Source organism: Halichoeres trimaculatus, unplaced genomic scaffold (genome assembly GCF_033239565.1).
Source record: "Halichoeres trimaculatus isolate MK-OKI-2021-1 unplaced genomic scaffold, fHalTri1.1 fHalTri1_scaffold_10, whole genome shotgun sequence".
Taxonomy (NCBI): Eukaryota; Metazoa; Chordata; class Actinopteri; order Labriformes; family Labridae; genus Halichoeres; species Halichoeres trimaculatus.
This window is the reverse complement of record NW_027437187.1, coordinates 21117765-21131964: the sequence shown is the minus strand read 5'-3', so window position 1 is coordinate 21131964 and position 14200 is coordinate 21117765. Positions and strand designations below refer to the sequence as shown.

The window sequence follows — 14200 nt, the reverse complement described above, 5'->3', positions numbered from 1 at the left end:
GGCACACACTAATACAATCCCATTCATAATTACCAACAAAACAATTGGGATTTCTAAATCGTGGTCATAATGTGATTACTGTAAGGCTTGTTATCATATCAGGCCTCGCTGCAAATGTGGGTTAATCGTGTGTGTGAGAGAAACAGTGAACCTGCCTACCTGATCACTTTGATGACCAGGCATGTGATGAGAGCAGCTGTTAGCACGCAGACCAAAATGACTATGTTTTTCAGAGTTGGCAGATGCGTCACGATGGATGAAATCCGGGATCCCACGGCAGCATCTGTGACATTTCTCGTCAGTTCGTCTTCGCTGATGATTGGAGAGGACGGTGATGTTGAATTTAACTGCGTTGCGGGTGAAGAAAGAGTTTGTGGTACGCCGCTGACCCGCCAAAGAAACGCAATGATGAAAGTTAAAATCAGATTGATAGCCACCATGGTGATGGAAACAGAAAAAAAACACGCTGGATTTTATTTTTTTCCCACAAGATTAGAAGAAATGCGACAGCAGCTGTCACATTATAGAGGATCGATTTATCCCAATTAGATCTATCTCCTAACACAATGTGAAACGCATATATCCATCCCTTTGATGATCCGACACTCTCCTGGCGATGATCCTCTGGTTTGCAGTTTTTATTATCTTCAAAGCGTGTTTCTCTCCTTGAGATGAGTTGTACCTCTCTCTTCTGATAGCATTAGGACTCCGTGTAGAGATGGGTTTATCCGCCTCCGGAAGAGCTTTGCAGGCTGGCCCGCTGCTCCTGCTGCTGAAGAGGAGCGTTATGTGGGCTCGTGCTGCATTCGCGGTCTCCTCGTACATCCTGAAACCAGGACAGGACAGGATGTCAAAGTTCCTGATAAAGTAAATGTAAATGTAACAGATTTTTAAGAAGCCGATATTTAAAGACCCTTAAAAGAATTTCAACACAGAATAATAACGATGTTAATTTTAAAACGTAAAATATCATCTACTAATATTAAACGTAATAAATATCCAGGATCATAGCAGAGATTTAAAAAGACTGTATAGCTCAGGAGTACACTGGCACCTGCAATTCAAAATCTGCTGAGGAAAAATAGGATTTACAATTATACAATCATTCCCATTTGTTATTGTACAATAGTCTTTTCAACTTTATTAGAATCAACACAACAATGACAGTTTGTTACATTCAAGTTGCCAAAAATCATTAAATGATACGATATATCGAGTATTACACAACTGGGACTTTTCTGCTCCTCTGACTCCTGTTATCAAATAATCCAGAATAACCCAATTTTTTTCAGATTAGTTAGACTGCTTTTTTAAAATCACTTATTTACCAAAGCAACTGCCAACAGACTATTTTGTCTCTATAATTACAGGATAAACAGAAACATAGCTAATGGTGTCCTCACCTCATTTATACACTGTTTCATTGATAAATTGTGTGTTTGCCTGGAAATAATCAAATTTAATGAGTAACAACTCAACTCAAGGTGCAGTTAATTAGAAATATTTACCACGCCCAAAAAAAGTAGTGAAAAGATACAGCCATACAATACTCAGAATTATGGGCCTGTAATTTACAAATTATCACATATTAAAAATTCTACTGAAAGATCATTCAATGTCTGACCTTTTAGGCATTTGACAGTTAGTTCCACATTTCTGACAACATTTGAATGCAGCATTTCCCTGTTTAGGCATGGGCTGTAGCAAACACAATTTCTCAAGGGCAGCAGACTCTGGGTCACGACGACCACAGTCTCCGGTGGTGATCTAGAGAAGACAAGACAGTAACAAGGAGTCAATTGATGGATCAGAGAGGCTGTAAAACAATTAGAATACAGAGATGAAATAAAAACACAAAATCAAGCTCAGTATTTCTGTTGCATACACAGTGAAAACTGAAACTTAGGCAAGGGGTATGTCTTATTTTGATTAAAAATGTTTTATGTGGCGTAATATGAGACAAAATCATCTGAAAACTCCTGAAAAAATGTCTAATTTATACATTTTACAGAGAAAAACATCACCCGACGTATGTGTAATCAGTTAGATAGAAAAATTTAGTTGGATACAATAAAATAATTGCTCATCAGGTTTCTTGAACTAAGTATGATGTCTTAATGAAAGAAACAAAACAAGGTTTTTTTACTTACCCATTGATAGTTTCATTTGACTCATTAAAAGCAATTCAAGTGTAATTTTTCACTTTTGTTTTATGGACTTGCCATGTAAATGTAGCTCATATGAAGTATAATAAGCCCACGTTTCATTTAAAAAAAAAAAAAAAAAAAAAAAAAAAGTAAGACATTAACACTGTATGACTGAGCTCTGTGCAAGACAAATAATCCTGCACTGACTCAGTATCAGGAGAACTTGCCGTCAAAATAACTCTGGACTCATGCTGCATTTCTGCTGCTGTGAGTAAACATGTAGGGGTGCAATATATCTTAAATCAAAGTAGAGACAGCCTGTCTTGTTTTGTCAGGCCTGGTGTTCAGTCTTATTTCTATTCACCGACTGTGAGAGATGGCCCTCTTCTGTGCTCCTCTTGTACATGTCTCGTCGTTAAGTTTTTGGTTGATCAAAGTCCACCAGATGGCAGCACAAAATAACAGTGGAGCCCAGCAGATTTCCTTTCATTTACAGGTCAAATTTCAGACTACACTGTTTTTTGTAGGCCTTTTCTGGTCTGCAACATAATTCAGTCAATGAAACAACATAACTTACGTTGTTTCCTCTTAGATTTGATAAGATCTGTTATAACATCTTAGATACACGCTCACCTCAATGTTCTTTAAGAAAACACACTGTACAATAAAGTGCACAAGCTTTGACTTGATTCTGAATGGATATCTAATGCTTAAAGAGAATTTTAAGATTTGTAGTTCTGATTGAAGCATTAAATGTTAAGCTCATGTGCTCATTCTGGGATGAGTGGGGTGAACTTCGCCAAGAGAAGCAGCACTGAGTGTTAGTGTTACGAGTTCCACTTGGCTTGCTGTGTACACTTCATACCAGATAAGCTACAATGGAAAAATCCTGTTACAATAACTGATTCAGGCATTGTTGTTGGTTTTAAAACCGGTTGCTTGTGTCCCTTCAAACAACACGAGCTAACATGGTATACTAATAGTCTCTCTCTGCTTGTTGAACAGGACTATATTGGTAAACATAAACATGTTTGTGTTGCTGTTGTGAAAGCAAAAGAACACTGCTTACCCGTTATAGAGTCAACTGTCCAAAGCTTACTTGCAATGAAACATGGTATCTGGTTTAGGCTGAGGTGCCTTAATCAGAGGAACCACGCCCATGAATGGATTCTGACTTGTTAATTTTTTCTTTATTTGTTGTTGACTTTTGTTGTCACCCTTCCACCCTATTTGATTTCTTGTGCAATTCAGTGCTGGAATTTAAAAAGACTTATTCAGGTTTTCTGCTGATTGATAAATAGTTAAAGTCCAAACGTGACATCTGTTTGATGCTTAAGTTAATGTGATCCAAGATTTTCATATCTATGTTTGTAAACTATAATTGGAACATTTTGTTACCTCCCCCTCCTGCCTTAAATAGAATAGGTTACTTGATATTGTTTCGGAACATATACTTTCATAAAATTCTTTTTAATTGGCAGCCCTTACACAACAACAACCTGTGTAAATGTTTTAAAACAAACACACTGAAACTGAGAAAATTTTGCTGTTGGAAATCACCAGCCATGCATTCATTTGTAACTACTAACCAGTAAACAAATTCTTTGAAAATTTAAGCACTATTTTAGTAAACATCATCTGTATCATAACACGAGGGCAAAAGCCATGTTGTTGTTGGTTTTGACACATTCACAATTAAGAAGGAGCCACATTGTGAATGTCTGCAGGCACAATGAGATGACCAATCAGCTACTTACAAGTGTGTGTAGGGTGTCACAGCTAGTTTTAACACGCAGATAACATTGGTTGCTGTTTTTTTCTTCTTGGTCACATAGATTTTAGAAAATCAATCATATTTGAAAAGAAGTGAAGAAAAGTTTCTTTGGACCAAGTGTTGATCCTTGTAGTGGGTTAAAATATGCACACTTTGAACAAAAGGGTAACAGCTGGTGACATAAGTCTACCTCATTTTTAAATGGGAACATGTACATTAATGGTACTACACACTAACAATACTCTTAGTAATCATATCAGGTATTGGGAAATACTTTGACTTGTCTAGGGAATATGAGCTGGTATTTCAACATCTTTTACATGAGCAGATACAGGCTCAATGAAATCCCTTCATTTGCCTTTCTGAGAAACTAAACAACACCTGTACAACCCATCCAACTTGTCAGTCAGTGTAAGACAATGTTATCCTCACTTGGAGAGGCTAAAAATGTAATATACATGCTGCACACTCCTGTTGCTAGGCTCAGGATCTTTTTATAGAAATCTTCCACTGCAATGAGCATGCGCTGTGGTGTCAGACATTTCATTGGTCAGTGATGGGGGTGGTGTACATACCACAGGCTTCATGGACTTTCCAATAAAGGCTGCACAGAGTGAAGAGCAAGTTTTTCAAGTTTACTGGTCCTTATAAGGGTGCTTAGTTTGTTCAGTTGATCACTGCATTCAGTTGTTATAGATAATTTGTTAATTTCATTGACTCAGCCTTAATTAAGCTGCTCTCACAGTTTTTAATGAGCATGTTGGTCATGTAAAAATGGTCTAATAGCTCCTAAACATAACTGTAGCCAACAGAACCAGTATCAGAGAGACAAATCATGTAACTACTGTTTTTAACATTTGCAAATGCAGCACAATATAGAAAAGAAGCCCAGAGAATGGCCATATTCATAGGACTACACAAAGAGATTACATACAGCAAACAAATCCTTTTTTGTTGTGGGTATTGTCTTAAACGTGATAAAGGTGGGGGTATAGATGGAGACTGGAACAGTACCAAAAGAAACTGTTGATGGTTTTGTTCATGTTCACAAAACCACAAATATTTTGACTTGCTGTGATACACTGCTAACTATGGAAGCCCTATGTGGACATGCAATCATACATCCTGTTTCCACATTTTTTCTTCTGTAACCTAATCTCTGGTTGTTTTCTTGAGACCCCAACTTATTTATGTCATTGTTATGATATTAAATAACTTATCTTGTGATAAGAAGTAAATACAAGGCCTTTCCCCCCTCAATATTAAGGTTTATTCCTAAAATAAAACTGGTTTTCTTACTATAACATATTAATGTATCCAATATCTAAACATAATACAGCCTGTTTACTCATTATTTTTGGATAATTTATGTTGATGTGTTAAAAAAAAATAAGCAACAATAGACAAGACCTGTCACTTTCCAGACCAGTAATGGCTTGTTTATTTATTTAGCCATTTGTCATTTTGTGCTTTGCAACTCTGGGGAAATTAGTGATCACCTGGGAATAAAAAATTAGGTTCTCCAGAAAAAAACGATTAGACTGTTATAGACCTCAATATTTATAAAGCCTTTCTTTCTTTCTTTCTTTCTTTCTTTCTTTCTTTCTTTCTTTCTTTTAAAATAAAAGTTACACATTTTGTTTGCAAATAACTTGTTGTATAATAGCTAATTCACATTGCCAGGTAGGTTACTTTTTAAAATTAACGTTTAGGTGTGGTTAAAACTAGCTTAAATAATATGTAACTAATATTATATTGATTTAATTTTGTCTTGCTAGTGTTGCTTGGAGTGTTGACGACACGTTTCCAAAGTATTGCTGTGAGTATGCGTTGTTTTCAGGTTCGTCGGGCTGCTAGCTCCAGCCTGATGGGGCTGGAGAGGAAGTGGAGTTTGGCTTACGTTAGAGCAAAGTGGGCAGAGCCGATGAAGGATATGAGCTCAGGCAGAGGCAGAGAGAAGGACACAACCAGCAGAGGAGCCAGGCGTCCATAGCGGAGAAGAGAGAAGGTGCAACGATGATGCCGAAAGAGCCGCGAAAACGACGAAAATCACCCAAAACGGCGACACCGACGAGGGCAGATGACGGGGGATAGACACGGCCAGGGCAATGGGTAAGAACTGACCAGTAATCATACATTATAAGCTGTAAAATACGGCTCAGAGGTGTATGTCAAAATGGAGGAAAGAACGACAGTTAGACGCAGTGTTGTGAAAATGGCCATGGTGTGTTGTCAGCGAAGAATAAAGACACCGATTTCTCGACTGTATCTTGGTAGTAAATGTAATTTAGTGGTTAGAATTTGCATGTTTGCTAGGTCTGTTTTGAGTTTACTTTGTATGTATTTGGACACGAAGGTTTGCTCTCAACCTGTTTGGAGTTATTTCAACCTACGCATTTAAAATTTGCTTTGTCCTTGAAAGGACAAATGCCCGTGTCTGAATTTGCTCGACGAAAACAACTTAAAACAGCAGATGTTTAACGTTTTGAGTGATTAAATAACATTGATGGATGCCAACACACCAGTCTTTAGCAATTTTTTGCACATTTTCACTTTAGACGGTTTTTTGAGTTTTTCAACATTTTGCATTCTAAAAATATACATAAAAATAGCTATTTTACCACAAAATCTTTTGACAGGGTGATCAAACGTTGTAAAACCATGATTTATGTAAGTCATGGGTGCTTCATACTTATTATTTATTAAGAGTTTATGCAATTTATTTTAAGTTGAAAAAATGTTCTTTAAATCAACAATAACTGGAATTTTCTCATTTGTAGACACTAAACATGTTCAATACCAGATTTGATTGTCTATTGAAGACTATATGATACAAAAAGCTTACATATACTTCGAAATACAAAGTAGGGTGTTGGCTTTTAACCCTTTGAGGGACTGGCTGGAGAGGTAATTTAAATATTTACATTTATTTGGTTTTCCATGTCTAATAACACATAATATTCAACTAAAAAGAAAATCATTCTAAAAAGCTTCTCTGCAAGTTTGTGAATTATGAAAAAATGGATTATATTGTTGTAAAAATAAATAAAGAAATTATTTCTTCTATGCAGTCTTACCGACAGTGTTGTCAGGTTGTCTAGATTGGAGACATATACTACACATCACGCAATTGATTCCAAACAACCTTTTGTTGTAGATATTAAACATGTATAGTTAAATCAAAAGGATTAATATCACCCTGCGCATAACAAAATGTTTTCTTAAAGCTTTACATGATTGGGTGTTACAGTTGAAGACCAATAGTCGCATTTTAGCTACCACAAAAACAAGACATTTTGCAAAATAGTGATGTATCTAATTACTTAAGCTTTTTTAAAAAAAATGCTAATTAGAAGTTAGATATTCCAGAAAATAATCATTCACAACCCTCAAAAACTAAAAGCCCGCGTATGTTCCATTTTTTTCACTGATACAAGTTACGATTTTGTTAGCTGTGACAAAAGTAACGATAATCTTATTTTTGTGTTTCACAGGGATTCCACCAATTTTCCCAAAGAACTTTGGAGAAGAAAGAAGGTCATCTGACCCAAGCTAAATGGTATGTTCTTGTGCATTTTTACAGTAATTCCTGACTTCATGTCCAATTATCGGTATTACTAGCATTTTTCTCTTGACTACTTCTTTCAAGTCCTCCCTAGGGTGTGCTGTTGTCACACTTCAATTATGATTTGTTGTTTTTTCTTTTTTCAGGGTTGACATCTATTTACGACCATGAAATCATGACGCAGAAGAATCTGGATATTTACACTGCAATGGGGAATGTAAGCATCATTTTACAGCTTGATTTAATAGACAGAAAACTGTTTTCCTGTTACTGATGTGTTTAACTTTTAGAGCAGTCTTAACCTTACTGTTGTTACCGATTACATTATCCATTTAGCGCGAAATGAGCATTGTAGTTTTTTCCTTTTAGGTGGGTGTCTTAATAAAGAAATGCTACAACTGGTGATTTTTTAAAAATATAGTCTTGGAAAATAAGTGCCATTTGTCAATGTAAGCAATTATGGTAAAACAGAAGATCGGACAGTTCTGCCCCCTAGTGTATGACAGGGCAAGAACATACAGTTAAAAACAAAAAATGTACTTGGGACCAAAAGCCCAAGGTTATTTTCATCATAGTGTTTGACTATTGAGTTGTTGTAAAAGCAATTCTCAGTCTCGGTTTGACACCTGAGCCATTGTAAGTTTTCCTCAATGATGACCGTAACCTTAAGTTATTAAGGTCCCCTGTTGAACTTGCTAACCCACAAAACACTTGATATAATAAAGTTTTTTTACAATAAAATTGTATAATGTACAACAAAACCAGCACTTTTCAGTTATTGAGCAATAGTCATATTTAATACGTAGGCATTTTAAAACAGCTAACAGCGATGTAGGAAAAAGTTGGAAAGTTTCTAATCATGCGCAATATTTTACTCTTGTCTGGTGGCATTTGCAACAAATATTTGTTGCAACCTTTTTTAATTTACCACTTCACCTTTAAACTGAAAGCCTATGATATTAGTGTACTCCAGGGTTGTTGGTACAGCCCCTCCCCAAAAAAACTTGTAATCTTTGGCAACACAAGGCAGCCAAATTTAAACACTGATGCTCAGTAACAACCACCTGCTCATTTTAACCCCACTCCTTTGAAGAGACAACAACAGATGACCTTTTTCCCATGACCTAGCAAGAGACAACCTGTGGGGCAGAGAAAAATACAACCATAGCAGTACCACTGTAAATTGCAGTTCCTCAAATGCCCTCTTGAGGCAAAATCAAAAAGTGATTCATTGCCTTCTAAACCCTGTGTATATATGCCCATCTTAAAAGAAGTGCATTAACACTGCCTAGTTTTTTGTTTTTTTTTTTAAACGGTACCAGTCTCAGATTTTGTCATCCATGAAAAACTTAAAGTTTCACCTGTTAAATCATCTTTATGCTCAAGTTTTTGCATGACTGCCACTAGTTGCGCGAAGGTATCTTTAAATAGTTGGTTAATAAGAAATAATTTGCAAAGAGACATTTGTTTCCACATTTGGTATATTGTTTTACCTGGGTCTAAATTTTGACGACCTACGCAATGCCAAATAGTCATCAACATTTTGTATGAACAAACTCATGACATTTGGTCAGGACAACCTAAGGGGTTGTTTCACAATACAGTTCTATTCATAAATGCACTGTAGTAGCAGTCAAACTAATCTAATTAATAACCTTGACTGATACTGGATTTACCATTATGAGTCCTCTGGTTGTTTGAACTGCACTGATCAGTTCAAGTCACTGCTTTTGGTTTGTGCCAAAAAAATCCAATATGGAATTCTTCAAACCTAAACTGTAAACTTATTATTCCTTTTTTGGGATCAGTGCATCTAAGTCATGGTGAGACCATTTTGCATTGCCAAATCATTTACAGAAATTGAGGGTCTATTATAAATAACAAAAAATAATCAAATCTTTTTTCTAAACAAAGGACATTGGATTTATCAGGAAAGGCTATTTTGAAAGTCACTCTGAACACGTACTTTGATTAGCTTCAAAACAAAATATGGTTAGCAGTAATATTAACTCAGTGGAAAAAATGTTTTATTATTGGCAACACAAGTCCAGTTTGCAGTCTGTTGATACTCTTTGAGAGTTTGGCATAGCTTTGTAACAAACACTATACAGCACTAAACCCCACAACCCCGTAAAGGGTGACAAACATTACTTTTATGTACAAGTGCACCACAACCACAAGAAAGGATGTTTCAGTAAGGTGGAGTTCTGAAGTGTTTTTTTGTTCTGTCCTGACATGGAAAAAAGTACTGATTTGTTTGGTACAAACCCAACAAAAGTATTGACTGCTAAATTACAATAATTAACTGAATAAGACATGTTTTAACTTCAGATTCTGAATTGGGTTCTTTTGTGAAAGAGTACTGTGTATACATTTATCCGTTAAAAGTTTGGAGAGAAATATCTTTGGGATACTCATTCCTCCTGTTTGAGATTGTTTTAAAAAATCAAGCATTTTGGAATTTAAAATTAAGCATTTGAAAGCTAACCCATCAAACTCAGGGCCAGCCACAATTAAGTATTATTCACTATCTCTATGTGGATTTAATGGCTGTTTACTCAGCTATCATTCATCATTCTCTCTCTCTTCCTCAGGAGAGACATGCTCTGATGGGAAGATTTTCAAATTTTGAAGAAAAAGAAGACAACTCTGTAAGTTTTTCCACATTTAATTTGATTTTGTTTTTTTATTCACCGATGAGTAAAATACGATAAACTAAAATTTTACTATTCAAAGAGAGGTTGAGAGTACAACTATAGGACTTATGCTCTTTCATATCATTTGTCGCAGAAATATTACTGATGTACTTCAAGCTCTTTAGGCTAGCAATAAACCAATGTGCTTAACAGTGGTTTATGCATACTGTAGTTCATACATCGGCCACTGCCATCATCTAGATTTATTCAAGCTGTAGTTACTGTGGGGGGAAATGAGCATTGGCTGTGCTTCCTCATGTTTGTAATCTACATAAAACCCCCATTGTTCTAGGGCTATAGATGATTAATCAATTTTAGTCTCAAAGACAAAAACATGATAAAATCCAGCCAATATCATTTACAATTTGTTTTTTGTTTTTTTTTAGCCAAAATATGTTGTTTTTTATTTTCAATAACTTGTATACAAAAACTGATATTGTTTGAAGGTTATGTCATAGTTATTGGATGCTGTTAAGGTGTCTGTCTGCCATCTGTTGGTCGATTGACATTGCTTTGGTGGCTTTCATATTTGTTTGTCATTTAAGGCAGATCTAATTTTGGACTTGTTTACTTGAATGCCAGTGTGGTGTTTTTAATAGTTTAACTTTTTTTGTTATACTGCTGTTACACTATTAAGACTCATGGGTAATCATCACACCCCTAGTGGTGATTTGATGAATTACTTTGTAGTTTGAGCCCTTGCTCAGCTTGTATGTGATTTTGCCGATAACTTTGAATTCACCCAACAACATAGCTTTTGTAAAGTCATTTGACGGAACCATGCCTTGAAAGATTTGTTTGGTTACTCATTGAGTGTAGGCAACTAACATGTAAAAGTTACGATGCTGGTTTACGAAACCCTGCTTTTGGGTTTTGTGTCTTGTGTCAATATGAGTCACAAATTTCCAAGAACAGCAACTCCTCTCTTCTGTGCGTGACTAGGACGTCTTAGAAAGTACAGACAAGTCAGTGAAAGTCATGCACTTGTGCAGTGCTAGCTAACTCAGCTGACCACTAGCTATGTATTGTTCAGTCCCTATTGTAGCGACCCTTAGCATGCTATCTTTATCTGCAGGATAGTGAACAATTATCTTTTCAGTTGCACTGTGGGCTTACAACTTTCCTCTTTTTTATCCTATCAAGACCCCATTCAACTGGATAATGCTGAAGTGGAGACAGCGTTGTTTAACGTGAAGATGACAAGTTATTTGGCAGTTAGCCAAATTTTGTCAAGACGAAACGGTTGTCTGGTTGGACTTTGATTGGATTTTTATTTTTTACAACAACATGGACTGGAGGACCAGCGCTAGCTGTAAAATGGACTTTTTGCAAACTTTTACTATTTTTTGGGGAAAACTACATCCGTCATTGTATATTAAGATGATGTTTTTAAATAAAATGTATGATCTTGTAATTCTTCTCGGCTTTGTTTTATTAAGTAACCTGAAACCCACCAGGACACATTAAGCGCATTTGTATGACGCTGAAGTCATGTGAATAACGTTGTGGCCCCACTGTTGGTTTTTGAATGTTTAAACCAATTTGTCACTTCATTTCTTTCCTTTGACTTAGTGTTACGTTCACAAAATTGTTTATTCTTGAACTGAAGTTGGTGCTTTAGCTTTGGTTTACGAATGTCTTAAAATAAACTTTTCTACTCTGGGGGAGCCATTACATGCGAAGTTTTAAGGAGGTGAAACTTAAAATTGATTGGTTGATGAAAATGCAAGTCTCGTCTTCATTTGGTGCCACCGATAAATCTCAACTTTATGTTCAAAACAGTTAAGTATAACAGTTAAATAGCAAGAGGTATTTTAAGTTTCAAGCTTGACCAAAAATGGTTTCCAAAGGCTTCCTAAAATGGCCCCTTGCTGTCCTCCTTCCTGCCTGAGCAGGAAGTGATGCAAATGGTGCAAAGAAAAATAGACTTTAAAATGGTCTGAATATTCTTACCTTTTATGAAGTGGAACGAAATATTTCAACCTCTAGCATGTGTCCTGTAGATGAAAAATACATATACGTAAGTTTTGTATAAAAGCAACATTTAAACACAATAAAAGGGGTGGGACTAAAACATCACCTGAGTGCTGGGTAAATGGAAATAACGTCAATCAAAGGCAAAGCTTTCAGAGCTAGGAAGGAGCTCTAGATGGCGGCTGAGCCTTGGGAAGGGTGCCATGGGCTTTCGTTTGACCGTTTTTCTGGACCGTTTTTCGACAGAAACCGCCTTAATCTGACCTAAACTTTTGTTGTGGGCTAGTACGATCGCTGTTTTAACGGATATTCTGGTGTTTTTTGTGGTTTTCGGGCTGTTTTTCGGAGCCGAATGAGCCGTCTGTGCTGTGGGAGTGCTTGTCGTTGTTTTCCATACAGGGCTCTGGCAGCCATGGCGCGCCTCCATTTTTAGTGTGCTGCTCGGCTCCGTAGCTCTGAGTCTGTCACCAGCTGAAGACTGTAGAGGCCTACAAGCTTTTTGAAACAACTGTCCTTTTTTATAATTTATTTTTAAGTTATTACTGTCGCATTTTATTAATTTTATTCTAGTCGGATAAAACCGTAGGACAAAGCGAACGCGAAAGTAAAAGTTCATTTATAGGTAACCACCTTTATCAACATTGAATTGCTGTGTTTACATCGTGTAGTGCATAGTTTACTGCTTTTCTTATTTTCAAATCTTATTTTTCTTATCCTTCGTGTGATGACGCAGTTAGAATTAATTGCATGCGGCTCGATCCGTGGACTATATTGAAAGACATGCCTACGATGTTCAACTTATTGTAGAAACACCTGTCGTGTCTTCACTATTTTTAAATAATCGATTTAAACAATGCAACTAAAATATTTCGCTTTATTAGCCTTTTCATCACTCGTGTCGCATCGCCTGGGTTTTTACTGCCACTTGAGCAAAGACAATCTTGTGGGACTTGCATGATAGTTCATGCCTCTAACTTTTTGACAGTAAATACCAGGACAAAACATCAACCTGAGGTTGTCAGGATACTACAATGATGAAGAATAAAAGTAAAAAACAAGAGGATGAAGGATCGACTCAAAGCAACGCATCAAGGTATGATCCTTTCACTTTTTTCCCTTTTACCTTTTTCTAATCTGATTTGATTGTTTACATTGTCAAGCATGGCTGATCACCTGTGTATGTATTTACTACGTGGTTTTGATGAAGTGCACCACTGTCATGAATGACCTTGCTATTGTTTAATAGCCACACCCTGATTTTCCTACCATTTCTTACACTCAATACTGGGGTTTCAGGCCTCTGTTAGGACATCATAGCCCACAAGATGGATGTTTTACACTCCTTTATCCTGTGTCAAATGACTTGTCTTAAGAATTAATTGTCCTGTGACTATTAACTAAAATGACCTTGTCATACTAGTTGTGGCACTGCAATGCACCATTTTATCAATGTTGTAAGATTTTATTTACTTCCACAACACGTGTATTGCCACAGTGATATTCATGATCAGTATTACACTCAGTTTTATTTACAGTGGTTGTGTAACATTTGTTGTTTGTAGCTCTTCAGCTTTGATTTTATGTTTGATGCAACAATTTTTGCTTTTATTTGGATCTTTTTTCTTTCATGTTACCTGCTAAAAGTAGTGTTAAAACTGCAGATTTAAAAACTTGAAGTTTTCTTGTGCATTGATATTTAGCTTTTCTTCTTGTCTCCAATTTCAAGATTTTAATACACTGTAAATGATATTTTGTTTGAATCTAACTGCAAATTACATCTTTTGTTATATTCTGATGTCGTGTCAGTTTCACCTTAAATTTGTCTTTGTTTTGAGGGTAGGTTTGTTTTTATTTCCTGTTTTGGCCTCATTGAAATGAACAGTTTCTATTTGAAATAAGTAATCTTTTCTTAAAACTTAAATTGTGGCTTGTACATCTAAGAAAAACGTTTTGTTTGAACTTTTTTAATTAATAAGCTGAAAGGGAACATTCTGCATTCATGCACATTAATTCTGATATATAATTTTGCCAACTGAACTACTTT

General features: G+C 36.0%; 1 protein-coding gene and 1 long non-coding RNA gene across 4 annotated transcripts in view; one reads left to right on the top strand and one right to left on the bottom strand.

Annotated features, from left to right (window-relative positions):
• Positions 1-442: 442 nt before the first annotated feature.
• Positions 443-12372, bottom strand: LOC141795966 (uncharacterized). Its single transcript, XR_012598853.1, has 4 exons — positions 12263-12372; positions 12136-12179; positions 1625-1767; positions 443-826 (listed from the first exon to the last, which is right to left on the bottom strand). It is a non-coding gene; the product is annotated as an uncharacterized LOC141795966 (long non-coding RNA).
• The window catches only part of chd2 (chromodomain helicase DNA binding protein 2), a 23981-nt gene continuing 15537 nt past the window's right edge, over positions 5757-14200 (top strand). For 2 of the 3 annotated variants that reach the window (XM_074676778.1, XM_074676777.1), the window contains exons 1-5: positions 5758-6033; positions 7416-7480; positions 7633-7703; positions 10081-10137; positions 11326-13249. In XM_074676778.1, the coding sequence (XP_074532879.1) occupies positions 13188-13249 (62 nt within the window). In that variant the 5' untranslated portion in view covers positions 5758-6033; positions 7416-7480; positions 7633-7703; positions 10081-10137; positions 11326-13187. Of the gene's footprint in view, positions 6034-7415; positions 7481-7632; positions 7704-10080; positions 10138-11325; positions 13250-14200 lie in introns of all 3 variants that reach the window. The other variant, XM_074676776.1, reaches the window with a different exon arrangement.